This window comes from Mastigoproctus giganteus, chromosome 8, assembly GCF_048544385.1.
Source record: "Mastigoproctus giganteus isolate SK-2022 chromosome 8, ASM4854438v1, whole genome shotgun sequence".
NCBI classification, from domain to species: domain Eukaryota; kingdom Metazoa; phylum Arthropoda; class Arachnida; order Uropygi; family Thelyphonidae; genus Mastigoproctus; species Mastigoproctus giganteus.
In genome coordinates, this window is record NC_143582.1 from 29542954 (window position 1) to 29556898 (window position 13945).

A 13945-nucleotide genomic window follows, 5' to 3' on the forward strand; every position below is an offset into this window, starting at 1 on the left:
TGGGATGCATATAAATTATCAAGTGACTCAGAAGCCTATGGCAGTTATAAGTTAATCAGTAATCAGGTCACAAAGGAGGTTCGGCAGGCGAAGGCAGATTACGAGAAATCCTTGGCAAAAGATGCTAAGAAAAACATCAAGGATTTCTTTACTTATATAAACTCTAAAAGGAAGGGGATGAATCTGATTGGTTCACTTGACATCGATGGTTCGACTGTTGATGATTCTGCTCAGATAGCAAACAAACTGAATGAGTATTTTGCATCTACATTCACACATGAGGAATTATTAAGGTTTGAAAATGGCAGAAGGTTATCAAATTGTAGCAAGATACTTAATGATTTTGTAATAACTGAGAGCAAAGTGGAAGAGAAATTGTTGAAGTTAAATGTAAGAAAAGCACCTGGGGTGGATGGGATCTATCCAGTTATATTAAAGGAGGCGGCAAAGCAACTAAGCAAACCCTTCACCATAATTATAAGAGCATCCTTGGACTCAGGGGAGGTTCCTACGGACTGGAGATGTGCAAATGTATCCCCAATTCACAAAGGGGGATCGAAGGGTGACACAAGTAATTACAGACCAGTTAGTTTAACTTCTGTTCTGGGTAAAATAATGGAGTCACTGGTTAAAGATGCATTGCAGGATCATCTAGACAAGACTGCAGCAATAATTCAGACACAGCATGGGTTTGTTAAGGGAAAGTCTTGTCTGACAAATTTGATTGGTTATTATGATGTGGTTACAAAGGAACTGGATGCAAAAAATAATTCTGATATCATATATTTGGATTTCAGAAAAGCTTTTGAAACTGTTGCGCATGGAAGACTATTGTACAAATTGGAGCAGAATGGTATTAAGGGTAAGTTGGTACAATGGATAAAAGGATGGTTAAGTGGGAGAAGAAAGAGAGGGTGGTAATCAATGGATACTGCTCTTCGTGGTCTAATGTTATTAGGGGAGTCCCACAAGGTTCGGTGTTGGGTCCTCTGTTGTTTTGTATATTTATCAATGATATTGATGAAGGTATATCAGGCTTAATGTTGAAGTTTGCAGATGATACAAAGGTTGGCAGGGTTGTTAATGACAGTAATGGCAGTGTGCTACTGCAACAGGATCTAGATAATTTGGGCATATGGGCTAAGAAGTGGTAACTGAAGTTTAACCTTGACAAATGCAAAGTACTACATATGGGTAGAAGTAACCCCAGAGAAACGTACCAACTGTGTGGTACTACACTTAAGGTGGTAGAAAATGAAAAAGACCTGGGAGTAATTGTGCAGGTAGATATGAAGTTTTCTGAGCAATGCAGACAGGCTGCCAGGGCAGGTTATTGGGTTTTGTCAATGATATATAGGAATTTTGCTAGCAGGGAAAAGGAGGTGATTATCCCTCTGTATAAAGCAATGGTCAGGCCACGCCTTAAGTACTGCATACATTACCCTTAATACCATTCTGGAGCAGAATGGTATTAAGGGTAAGCTGCTACAATGGATAAAAGGATGGTTAAGTGGGAGAAGACAGAGGGTGGTAATCAATGGGTGCTGCTCTTCGTGGACTAATGTTATTAGTGGAGTCCCACAGGGTTCGGTGTTGGGTCCACTGTTGTTTTGTGTATTTATCAATGATATTGATGAAGGTATATCAGGCTTAATGTCGAAGTTTGCAGATGACACAAAGGTTGGCAGGGTTGTTAATGACAGTAATGGCAGTGTGCTACTGCAACAGGATCTAGATAATTTGGGCAGATGGGCTAAGAAGTGGCAACTGAAGTTCAACCTTGACAAATGCAAAGTACTGCATATGGGTAGAAATAACCCCAGAGAAACGTACCAACTGTGTGGTACTACACTTAAGGTGGTAGAAAATGAAAAAGACCTGGGAGTAATTGTGCAGTCAGATATGAAGTTTTCTGAGCAATGCAGACAGGCTGCTAGGGCAGGTCATGGGGTTTTGTCAATGATATATAGGAATTTTGCTAGCAGGGAAAAGGAGGTGATTGTCCCTCTGTATAAGGCAATGGTCAGGCCACGCCTTGAGTATTGCGTACAAGTCTGGAGGCCTCATTTTAGGAAGGATGTAGATTTGCTTGAGCGTGTACAGAGAAGAGCAACACGATTGGTGAGGGGAATGAAGGGATTCTCTTACCAAGAGAGGCTTAAGTTCTGCAAATTGCAGTGGCTGGAGACTAGGCACCTGCGCGGTGATCTGATTGAGGTCTATAAGGCCTTGAATGGGTTGAGCACGCTGAATTCTGATGGGATCCTTCCACTTGTTCAGATTACGAACCTACGGGGACATAAGTTCAAATTAAGAAAGGATAGATGTAGAATAGATGTGCGGAAATTTGCCTTTAGCCAGCGGGTGGTTAATTGCTGGAACAAACTTCCATCTGTCGTTGTGGAAGTTGATAGGTTAAATAAATTTAAGGAGGAACTGGACAGGCATTTGGAGGGAATGGTGTGATGATTTTTTTTTTTTTTGGCTGATGCTGCATAAGCTCCTACACTTGCTTTCTTGCATCATGTGCCACTACTACTACTACTACTACTACTACTACAGGTCTGGAGGCCTCATTTTAGGAACGATGTAGATTTACTTGAGCGTGTACAGAGAAGGGCAACAAGAGTGGTGAGGGGGAATGAAGGGATCCTCTTACGAAGAGAGGCTTAAGTTCTGCAAATTGCAGAGGCTGGAGACTAGACACCTGCGCGGCGATCTGATTGAGGTATATAAGGCCTTGAATGGGTTGAGCACGCTGAATTCTGATGGGATCCTTCCACTTGTTCAGATTACGAACCTAAGGGGGCATAAATTCAAATTAAGAAAAGACAGATGTAGAATAGATGTGCGGAAATTTGCCTTTAGCCAGCGGGTGGTTAATTGCTGGAACAAACTTCCATCTGTTGTTGTGGAAGTTGATAGGTTGAATAAATTTAAGGAGGACCTGGACAGGCATTTGGAGGGACTGGTGTGATTTTTTTTTTTTTTTTTTTTTTTTGGCTGATGCTGCATAAGCTCATACATTTGCTTTCTTGCATCACATGCCACTACTACTACTACTACTACATACATATACAATTTGAACAAAAGTATTGTTTAACTAAAAATATAGGTTCAGATACAGTATATGTCATAAGAGCACTCATCCAAACTCATCCAAAACAGTATGGATGAGTTTGTGTAAGTGCAACTTTACAAACACTGTTCTGTTTGATGTGCCAATTTGTCTTGTTTTTGCATGATTACAAAAACAAGACAAATTAGCTCTTTCATTTTGGGTTGTGCAAATTTTGAATCACTGTATAATATATAAAAATCTTATAAATCTAAGGTAATTTTTTAAGTGATATTGAATGCAAGCAAACTGTAATTATAATATAATTGAAGAAACCAAAGAACGTCTCCCTCCCCCAAAGGGTTAAAAATTTGTCACATTTCTCAAAAGATGAGAATACTCAGACATTTTGTGATACATTCCTATATCACTTCATCAATAACTGCAGAGACAGCAGAACAGGAGTTATATTATGATATGCATTAGGAAATTGATTAACTTATACATTTTTGTGTTAGCATTAGCAATAGTAGAGGCATATGATACAAGAAAGCAGGCTTATGCAGCATCAGCCAAAAAAAACCCCACTTCCACTTCTCCCTTCCGTTTGTTTGAAATACCTGTCCAGCTGAGCCTTAAACTTATTTAGACTATCAACTTCCATGACAAGGGATGGAAGTCTGTTCCACCAACCAACTACACGCTGGCTAAATGAAAATTTCCGCACATCTATCCTACATCCGTCTTTCCTCAATTTGAATTTATGCCCTCTCAGGTGATTATTCTGAGCAAGAGGAAGAATACCATCAGCATTGAGCATGCTCAAACCTTTCAAGGCTTTATACACCTTTATAGAGAATGAAAGGGACTTGGGGGTGGTTGTGCAGGCAGATATGAAGTTCTCTGAGCAGTGCAGATGGCCTGCAAGAGTAGCTCATGGAGTATTGTCAATGATATACAGGAATTTTTCCAGCAGGGATAAGATGGTGATTATTCCATTGTATAAGGCAATGGTCAGGCCACACCTAGAGTACTGTATATAGGTCTGGAGGCCTCATTTCAAGAAGGATGTAGAGCTGCTGGAACGAGTACAGAGAAGGGCAACAAGATTAGTGAATGGAACAAAGGCGTGCTCTTACGAAGAAAGGCTTAAGTTTTGCAAATTACAGTGTCTGGAGACTAGGCACCAGCGAGGTGATCTGATAGAGGTGTATAAAGCCTTGAATGGTTTAAGCATGCTCAATGCTGATGGGATTCTTCCTCTAGCTCAGAAAAATCACCTGAGAGGGCATAAATTCAAATTGAGGAAAGACAGATGTAGGATAGACGTGCGGAAATTTGCCTTTAGCCAGCGGGTGGTTGGTTGGTGGAACAGACTTCCATCCCTTGTGGTGGAGGTTGATAGCCTAAATAAGTTTAAGGCTCAGCTGGACAGGTATTTTGAACGAACAGAGGGGTGAAGTGGAAGTGGATTTTTTTTTTTTTTTTGTTTGGCTGATGCTGCATAAGCTTGCTTTCTTGCATCAAATGCCTCTACTAATGCTAATGCTAATGCTAACAGCTCACAGGGGAAGCTTTACTGGTAACTACAGCTTTGATTTCAATCAAACACATTAATTGATTTTCAATCAAAGGCCTATAGAAATTCCTCTAGTCACTGGTAGGAACTTAATTCAGATATTTTCAACTGAGTGTCAAGTGGTAAAACCATTATTTTGGCATGGAGAGCAGTATTTATGAAGTAATGGGTAATGGGAACAGCATTTAAGTAATGTGTAGGTTGAAAACCTGCATTATGCTTGTTTTTTTGACACCTTCAACATTTTTTGGATGCTATTAATAAGAAGGAATCAGTTACTCTCTGGCTGAAGGCCAGAGAGCAACTGACTGTTGCAATAAGGCAAATTCCAGCAAGTCTATACTATAACCATCGCATTTCAATTTTTGAATCATCAAGTGTGTGTGTGTGTCATCCAATACAGGGTAAGGAGACTATCAGCATTTAGCTAAGCAAATGCTGATGGCATCCTTATTTGACCCATTTAAAGCTCTAAAAACTTCAGTTATGTTACCTTACAGATGTTTAGTTTAGCTACACTGCATTTTTTCTAGCACCATCAACTGACCAAAAGGTCAGAAGAAAAGAGCATTAAAAGTGGGAAAGCACTATAAGTGGCAGATTATTGTATACTTGATCTATACACCATGCCACTTAAAGAATAATTAAGGATACTGTGCATATTATTTTAGGAGAAAAGCAAATGAAATAATATTTTAATTGTGAAGTCATTCTTTTATGATATTTTTCCACAATAGATGATGATCCACTTATGTATTTTGAAAAACCACATGTCCTCTGGGTTACTTTTAATTTTCTTTTAGGTGACACATGGGCAATACAAGTGGATGAAATTTCCATTTCAGTGAGTTGGCAATTTTGTTCATAAATAGCAACAGTTGCATGATCTAATAAATTTCTCAATGTGGTAAAAGCTTAAGGCCCTGAATGAAATCTCCACTCTTTAATTGGTTCTGATGGCACTACTTTGGCAATATATACTTTATATATATATATATATATATATATTGCAGTAAAGATTTCTTATATTCAGATCAGAGTAAAAAAAAAAAAAAAAAAAAAGAGTAAATGAATTCAAAATTTAATACGTCAGGGCACTTCTGATATTGGCTCAAACTGAAGTGTTTGAGCCAGTATCACAATCCTCTTCCTCCTCTCCTTCAGCCATCTTATGATTCATACCCCTGATAACAACATCTCTGGTTTATATATTAATCTCCCATGTGAGACTGCAAATGCTTTGATAAGGATCAAATAAAAATGTCAAAATTATTTCTTACATCCAACTCATGAGTGACTCCTTCAAAATAGATAACCAGACCAGTTAAAAGATTTGCCTTTTATAAATTTATGCTGTTTCATTAGAATTCCATTTCTATTGAGAAGCCCCTGTATTGCATTTTTAATCATTGCATCCATGATTTTCCCTACTGCTGAAGTTAGACTAACTGGTCTATCTAACAGCTTCCAGCTTATCTCACACAACAGAGATTCTATGATGGCATGTATAAGTGCTGAATCCTAAATGATTCTGTTGCCCTCAGGCTGCTTTTGATGAGAAAGCATGACTCCCCCCTTCCTATTTTGTCTATCTATCCTAAATAAATTATACATGCCACTGTGAAATTCACTGTTCCCTATTTCTAGGTGATACCAAGTTCCTTCTAGCCTTATTATATCAGTGTTAGCTGTCCTAACCAGGAATTCAAACTCAGCAATCATACTGACAACCCTCTTGACATTACTGCACTCACAATTCAGACTTAAGTATTGTTGTGTTGTTTTGTACTATAAAGATCCTTTGAAGTTATATAGGTTTACTGTCCTAGCATTAGCTACCCATTCACTTAAAACATTACTGTCCTCATAAATATTCTGCTGTCAGAGGTTGGGGCCCTTTAACCATTGACACCTCACACAAGGCCGCCTCCATAGCCAGGTGGGCAGGAGCAGCAGTGCGTAGCACATGCTTCTTGATTAGACCGGGGTTCGAGCCTGTGACCACCAAATACGGAGGATGCGGAAAGATCAGGGAATGACCACCGCATATCCCCGGAGCAATATGGCCTTAGTTGCTAATGCTCCAAATAAACAAATAACAAACAAACCTTACACAAGAATTCTTGAGATGTGTACAAGTGTTTTCTCAACTAATATCATCAGATAAATGCATGCATGTATGTATGTATGTTCCGTAGTCCCGTAAATAGCAGTTTTCCTGAAGGCTTCCTCAATGACAATTGCAAAGACCCGTGCACAATCTTCCATTTCTACAAAATAGGTTCCTTCTAATTAGAAATGTGCGACACACACACCGATAAAAATGGGAAAACCTTTCCATTCTTGCCAAAGCAGTGGCCATGGGAAAGTTTATGAGCACTACATTCTAAGTCTGACTTTGCTTGCATTAAAATTTATATGATACATAATTTGAATCAGAGCAATTCAAATTACATATTCTATAATAACAAATGTGAGATATACGAAGTGCTACCCAAATGTTTCCGAATTTGAATGTTGCATGGGAACCACATCTAGTACGGACTTATGGCACTAGGTAACACTGCACGCATCCTTTGTGAACCAGTGTGACACATGCTGTCGGGCTGGATAGAGTCATTGAATATTTATGTGCAGTTCTTTGGTGGTGTGTGTGTGTGTGTCATATAGTTTGTGACTGTTGTGATGGCTGATGTGAAATAATAATGTGCTTGCATCAAGTTTTGTTTCCTTCTTAATGATACAACAGCAGCAGGAACCCATAAGAAGTTGAAACAAGCTTTTGGTGACAATGCTTTAGGCCAGATGCAGATTTACTACTGGTTTAACCATTTTAAAAATGGTTGAATGTCATTTGATGATGACGATTGCTATGGGCATCCATCATTGAACACCACCACAGAAAATGTCACAAAAGTTCGTGCAGTGAATGATCAGTGAAGACCGCAGGCGGACCAACCATGACATTTGTGGCATTGTAGGACTACTGTACAGCACGTGTCAGCAGATTTTTGTCAGACGAATTGAACATGAGAAGGATTGCGGCTAAGTTCGTGCCACAGTTAATGAGTGAAGACCAAAAGCAGCATCACACGGAAGTTAGCAGAGATCTTCCAGAATGGGTCAGGAGTGATCAAAACTTCCTTTCTGCGGTCATCACTGGTGACAAGAGTTGGGTATATGGATATGACCTAGAAACCAAGCAACAATTATCCCAGTGGAAGAGTCCATCTTCGTCCCGACCGAAGAAAGCAATGAAGTCCATGCTGAACTGTTTTTTGGACACTGACGGGATAATCCACAAGGAATTCGTCCCTCCTGGGCAGGCCATCAACGCAAAGTTCTATTGCAATGTCCTGAGGTGGTTAAGTGAAGCCGTCAGGAGGAAATGTCCAGAGAAGTGGTACACAAAGAACTGGGTGTTTCATCATGACAATACACTGGCCCACACATCTCTCGCTGTGGTGCAGTTTTTGGCATCCAACAACATGACAATCGTTCCCCACTCCCCTTATTCACCAGACTTAGTCCCCTGCAACTTCTTCCTCTTCTCAAGAATGAAAATCACGCTGAAGGGTCAAAGATTTGACAGCACAGAGGATATCCAAACCGAATCGCAGGCAGTGCTGAACACTATGATGAAGAAGAAGGATTTTCAAGATGCATTCAAGTCATGGGAGAAGTGCTGGATTAATATTGAGAAATAAACTGCTTCAGGAAATTACATGATATTTTCTCATGGTCATAATGTCATAATGTCATGGTCATAATGTCAATGCATCGGAATCTTACTTTGCTACTGGTATGCATTTACCAATAATTGAGGTAAATACAGTTAGTAATGGCCATATGTTGCAAGAAAGCGTAAGGCCTATGCTGCACCAGCCAAAAAAGATAAATAAATTTAAAAAAAATAATAAAATTAAATTAAATAAATGATTAATAAATAATAATAAGACAGACGCAAACAGACAACTGATGGATTTCCCTCCTCTTGTAGGTAACTATCCATCTGACCTTTGAATTTTCCCAAACTGCCAGCCTCTACCACCCATGTAGGTAGAGGCTGGCAGTTTGGGAACACACTTGAACACAGTATTCCGAGTTTGGTCTAACAATAACCTTATATAATAGGATTATGACATCTTTATCTCTACTAGCAAATGTTCAATAAATCATTGATAGGACACTATGGGCCTTCCTTGCAACCTGTCTATAATGCTTGGGGAACTTCATGTCCGACCTTATCGCAACTCCCAAGTCCCTTTCTTCCAGTACTGAGTTCAGTACAATTCCAACAAGTGTATAAGTTATTTTGGAGTTACTGTTCCCCAGGTCTAAGACTTGCACTTTGCTGGATTAAAGCATAGCTGCCATTTTTCTGACCATCCCGAAGTCTATCTAAGTCACTCTGAAGAAGTTCTGCTTGGCAGTAATCATTAACTACTCTACCAATCTTTATATCATCTGCAAATTTAGACATCATGCCTTCTATCCCTTCACTTCTTACATTAACCCAATCTGAGGAATAACCATTTATTACAACTCTCTATGCCCTGAAGCAATCCTGCCATCCATCTAAGGATTATCCCTGTGATTCCAACCTGTTCCAGCTTATAAAGTAATCGCTAATGTGGGACTGAGTCAAGTGCTTTGCTGAAATCCAAATAAACAACGTCGAAATTATTCCCTAAATCTTCCCCATTGTGAGCCTGTCAAAATAGCTAACCAGATTTGTTAAACATGATTTTCCCTTTACAAAACCATGCTGCATGTCCTTCAGTTAGACTGACCGGTCAGTAATTTCCCACTACACTCTTAGAACCACCCTTATGTATTGGAGATACATTGGCACTTTTCCAATTGAACAGAATCTTTCATAATTAGCCTCAATGGTTCAATGCACTCACTTGCCACCTCCCTTAAAATTACAGGGTATATGCCATCAACCCCAAGAGCCTTACTTGCCTGTAGGCTTGACAATTTTTTCATTAAATAATCATGTGAAATTTCAATATCATTAATTACATATTTTTGAACTTCACTCCCATAATTTCTTATTGACGTAAAGGGTTTTTCTTTTGTAAATATCAATGCAGTTTATGTATTGGGGATCCAAAGTTCTGCTACTGATAAGTAAATATGTATCAATTGCACAGCATTAGGACACTATGGATAATCTAGCTGAGTTTTCTGATGTTCTAAAGGTCCAAGATTCCGGACCACTATTGTGACATAAAATTCAGCTTTCTTCATTGATAATATTAATATTTTTATTCATTGCATGGAAAACGTTATGAGGTGAACAATATGTCAATTTTCATAATGGCATAAATGCTTCACTGCTTTGTTGGAACACTGCATAATCTTTTGATAATTGGGCACTTCACTACCAGTGGTTCTCTATGATATCATATTTCCAAACACTAGAATTTTCAAAACTCCAGCAAAGGTTAAGCCATTAATCTGGTAGTTACTGGATTTATGAGGTTTTGCTGTACTTAATAAAATATTAACATGAAAAAGTGAATTGTTATTTTTTCTGGCAAATGACTGCAGGTCATTCAGATAGCTTTTATAGGTAAACAATGATGATAAAAAATGACTTGGAAAGTTATTTAACTCCTCTGACCTTGTGGTCATCCTAAGAGTAAAGTATTAAAGTATAATTTGTATTTTTTGGTGGTCTCCAGGATTTCCTCTGTATGCTGCAGTTGCATCTATAAGGCATGAGCCAAAGCCGCCAAGTGTGACAATGTGGGTGTGTAGTGTATGTGTTGTTCTGTTGAATGCTGAGTGCCTGAACTTAGTATCTTTGCATATAGGGGCAGAGTACATCTGGTCCCCAGCCCCCTGACCTCCATCCCAAGCCACGTGGAGGCCAGGGACCCCAAACTAAAAGTCTCATACTGGGGCTTCCAGGGATTACCTGGAAACTCCAAGGTAAATTATGAAAAGAAATGGGATAATAGTGGGAGAAGTAAGGAAAGGAGGGGAGGATGGGAAAGTATTAAAAAAGATGGGAGAGGAAAGAGAAAGGCATCTCCCAGAAAAAGGAAGAACAACAAGTAATAATGAGAATAGAAGAGAATAAGAAGACGATATCCTAGAGAATAAATAGAACATTTATTTATTATTATTTTTTTATTTATCAGATAGAGAAGATTCAAATATGCAGCTTCTGTGTCAGCAGAAGGTGCTCATGGTACAAGCAACTCAGCTACCCACAGACTAAGTAAACAATATTATATTTGAGAAAATGGGAATTTTATATGAAATAAACAAATTTCTGTTTATTCTTGACCCAGTAGAGGCCAGAAGAGTTTACACATTCACAGCAACTGTAGATATGCCAAATTATTATTAAGAACATTGAGGTTTTTGGCACCATATTTCACTTATGGCTGCATATAACCACTACACTCAGCCAGACCTGTATTTACATATTCAGTTATAATGTGATTACAAATTTAGTGATAATGTTGTAATTTCAGAATTATTGAGAAACTATTAAATTTGCTGAATCTGGTAATAGTTCTGGCAGCAGTAGGGACTGGAAGATCTACATCCAAACCAAAACCTTGCAATGTTTTTCTAACATTAATTTGGTATCCATTTTGAAGTCCTACTGTTAACATTTTCTGGATTATTCAACACTAAATGTACTGCAAATAAGCATATTTTTAAATTTTATATATTATTAAAATTTAATATAGCCTCTATCCCACTGCTACCATCACTAAAAACTTTATCTTCAACATTTCAAACCACTACAGCATTTCATGGACAGTAATAACAGTATGATTAAGTTATATTTCAAATATAAACAATTTGATAATAATTTCTGATTGCAACTAGCACATGCATGAACTTTAAAAACTTTCATGTAAATATAAATTAATATTTCTTACTTGAGGTACTCCTATGGTACTTAAATGTACTAATCTGTAGATGAGCTGATGAAGCACACTTTTTTGAATATCCTCAGAAAAGAGTTGTTTTGCTGTAAGTAAACTTGACATTACAATTAAACAAACATTCAGATTACTATGTAATTTAGGGCTAGAGCCTCGGATTACGAAAGAAGTTAACTTAATAGAGAAGTATTATATGTGAAGTATTATATAACAGTGCAATAGCATCATTTCTGTACGTAGCCAACTACTCAAGTAGTTACAAATTGGCATCATTTAAGTATATCTCATATTGTGAATAACTTCACGAGTTACCATGATATTGCACTACCTCGAATAAGCAACACTTCACCATAGGAGAAGACGATTGTTACTTATTCTTGGTGGATACTGCCACCCATACAGCACTGTTTCAGAGCTTATTGGCTTCTCATTGGTGGGTGGGCAGATATCCTGGTGTTGCAATGATGACAACCCAGTTGCGAAGTATAACTCCACAACATGAGAGATGCCTAATGGTGTAAGGTAATTTAGATTACAATGTAATTTATAGATTTTTTTAGATTATTATGTAATTTGTACATAAGTTAACTTCTTTCGTAAACTGAGGCTCTAGCCCTAAATTAAGTTGTAATCTAAATTACCTTGCACCATCAGGCATCTCTCATATTGTGGAGTTATACTTCACAAATGGATTGTCATCACTGCAACACCACGGTATCTGCCCACCCACCGATGAGAAGCCAATAAGCTCTGAAACAGTGCTCTATGGGTGGCAGTATCCGCCAAGAATAAGTAACAATAGTCTTCTCCTATGGTGAAGTGTTGCTTATTCGAGGTAGTGCAATATCATGGTAACTCATTGTGAGGGTATTCACAATATTAGATGTACTTAAATGATGCCAATTCGTAACTACTTAAGTAGTTGGCTATGTACAGAAATGATGCTATTGCACTAATTTGTATGTAATCAAACAAATTCATTATTATAGTATTTTATCTGTTGATCAGAGCAATATTTTTATGAAGAACTAATAAAAATATGAGCAGGGTAAAATTATTAGAATTTAGAGAATTAATACTGAATTGGCCAATGAATACAAAAAATATAAGATTAATGTTCACATTAATGTTATAAACTTCTTGGCTGATCAAAGTTAAGAATGAAGAATTACTACCAAAGATTCTTGCATGCTTCTTTTTCTGCACAGTTGTATGATGATTGTGAATGTCTGGCAAACTAAGCCTTGCTGGTAGTAGTAAAGTTAACATATTTGGTATAATTAAGGTTAGGTTCCACAGGGTAACAAATAGTAACATCTTTGCACATAATGCTTGAATATTAGCATGATTTCATTAGTAATACCTGTTACCAAACTGCATTTGATCGATGGGGAAGGGGAACTTCACACTACATTCATGCTATAACTGTGCCCACTATCAGCCATCAAATGTAAATGTATCTGAGTACATTCTATTGTTAGTGACCTGGGTTCAATGTGCTCATTGAACCCAGGCCAATTAGCATTAGTTGAAGCATATGATGCAAGAAAGCAAGCTTATATAGCATCAGGCCAAAAAAAAAAACAAAAAAACTTCCCATTTCACCCATTCTATTCTACAGCTGTCTTTCCTCAATTTGAATCTATGCCCCCACAGGTTCTTGATCTGAACAAGCAGATGTATCCTGTCAGCATTGAGCCTGCTCAAACCATTCAAGGCCTTATGCACCTCAATCAGATCATCTCACAGGTGCCTAGTCTCCAGATGCTGCTACTTGCAGAATTTAAGCCTTTCTTCATAAGCGATCCCCTTTTTTCCTCTCACCAATCTTGTTGCCCTTCTCTGTACTCATTCCAGCAACTCTACATCCTTCCTAAAATAAGGCCTCCAGACCTGTATGCAGTACTCAAGGGGTGGCCTGACCATTGCTTTATACAAAGGGATAATCACCTCCTTTTTTCTGCTAGCAAAATTCCTATATATCAATGACAAAACTCCATGACCTGCTCTGGCAGTACGTCTGCACTGCTCAGAGAATTTCATATCTGACTGCACAATTACCCCCATGTCTTTTTCATTCTCCACCTCCCTAAGTGTAGTACCACACAGTTGGTACATTTCTCTTGGGTTACTGCTACGCATATGGAATACTTTGCATTTGTCAATGTTAAACTTCAGTTGCCATTTCTCAGCCCATTTGCCTAACTTTTCTAGATCCTGTTGCAGTAGCATACTGTCTTTAGTGTCAATAACAATCCTGCCAACCTTTGTATCATCTGATAATTTTAAGTCTGATTATACCTTCATTGATATCATCGATAAATACACAAAACAACACTGGGCCCAGCACCAAACCCCAGGGGAGTTCGCTAATAACACTAGTACACATAG

The 13945-nt window shown here is 38.2% G+C and overlaps 2 protein-coding genes across 2 annotated transcripts in view; both read right to left on the reverse strand.

Moving 5' to 3' along the window:
• tefu (Serine/threonine-protein kinase tefu) overlaps positions 1-13945 on the reverse strand; it is a 222120-nt gene that overhangs the window by 192914 nt on the left and 15261 nt on the right. The window contains exon 2 of the mRNA XM_090379277.1: positions 11549-11640. The gene's annotated coding sequence lies outside the window, so the exon portion shown is untranslated. The remainder of the gene's footprint in view (positions 1-11548; positions 11641-13945) is intronic.
• Positions 11238-13945, reverse strand: part of LOC150081400 (serine-protein kinase ATM-like) — a 313728-nt gene continuing 311020 nt past the window's right edge. The window contains exon 33 of the mRNA XM_090380190.1: positions 11238-11302. Coding sequence (XP_090236316.1) covers positions 11238-11302 — 65 coding nt within the window. The remainder of the gene's footprint in view (positions 11303-13945) is intronic.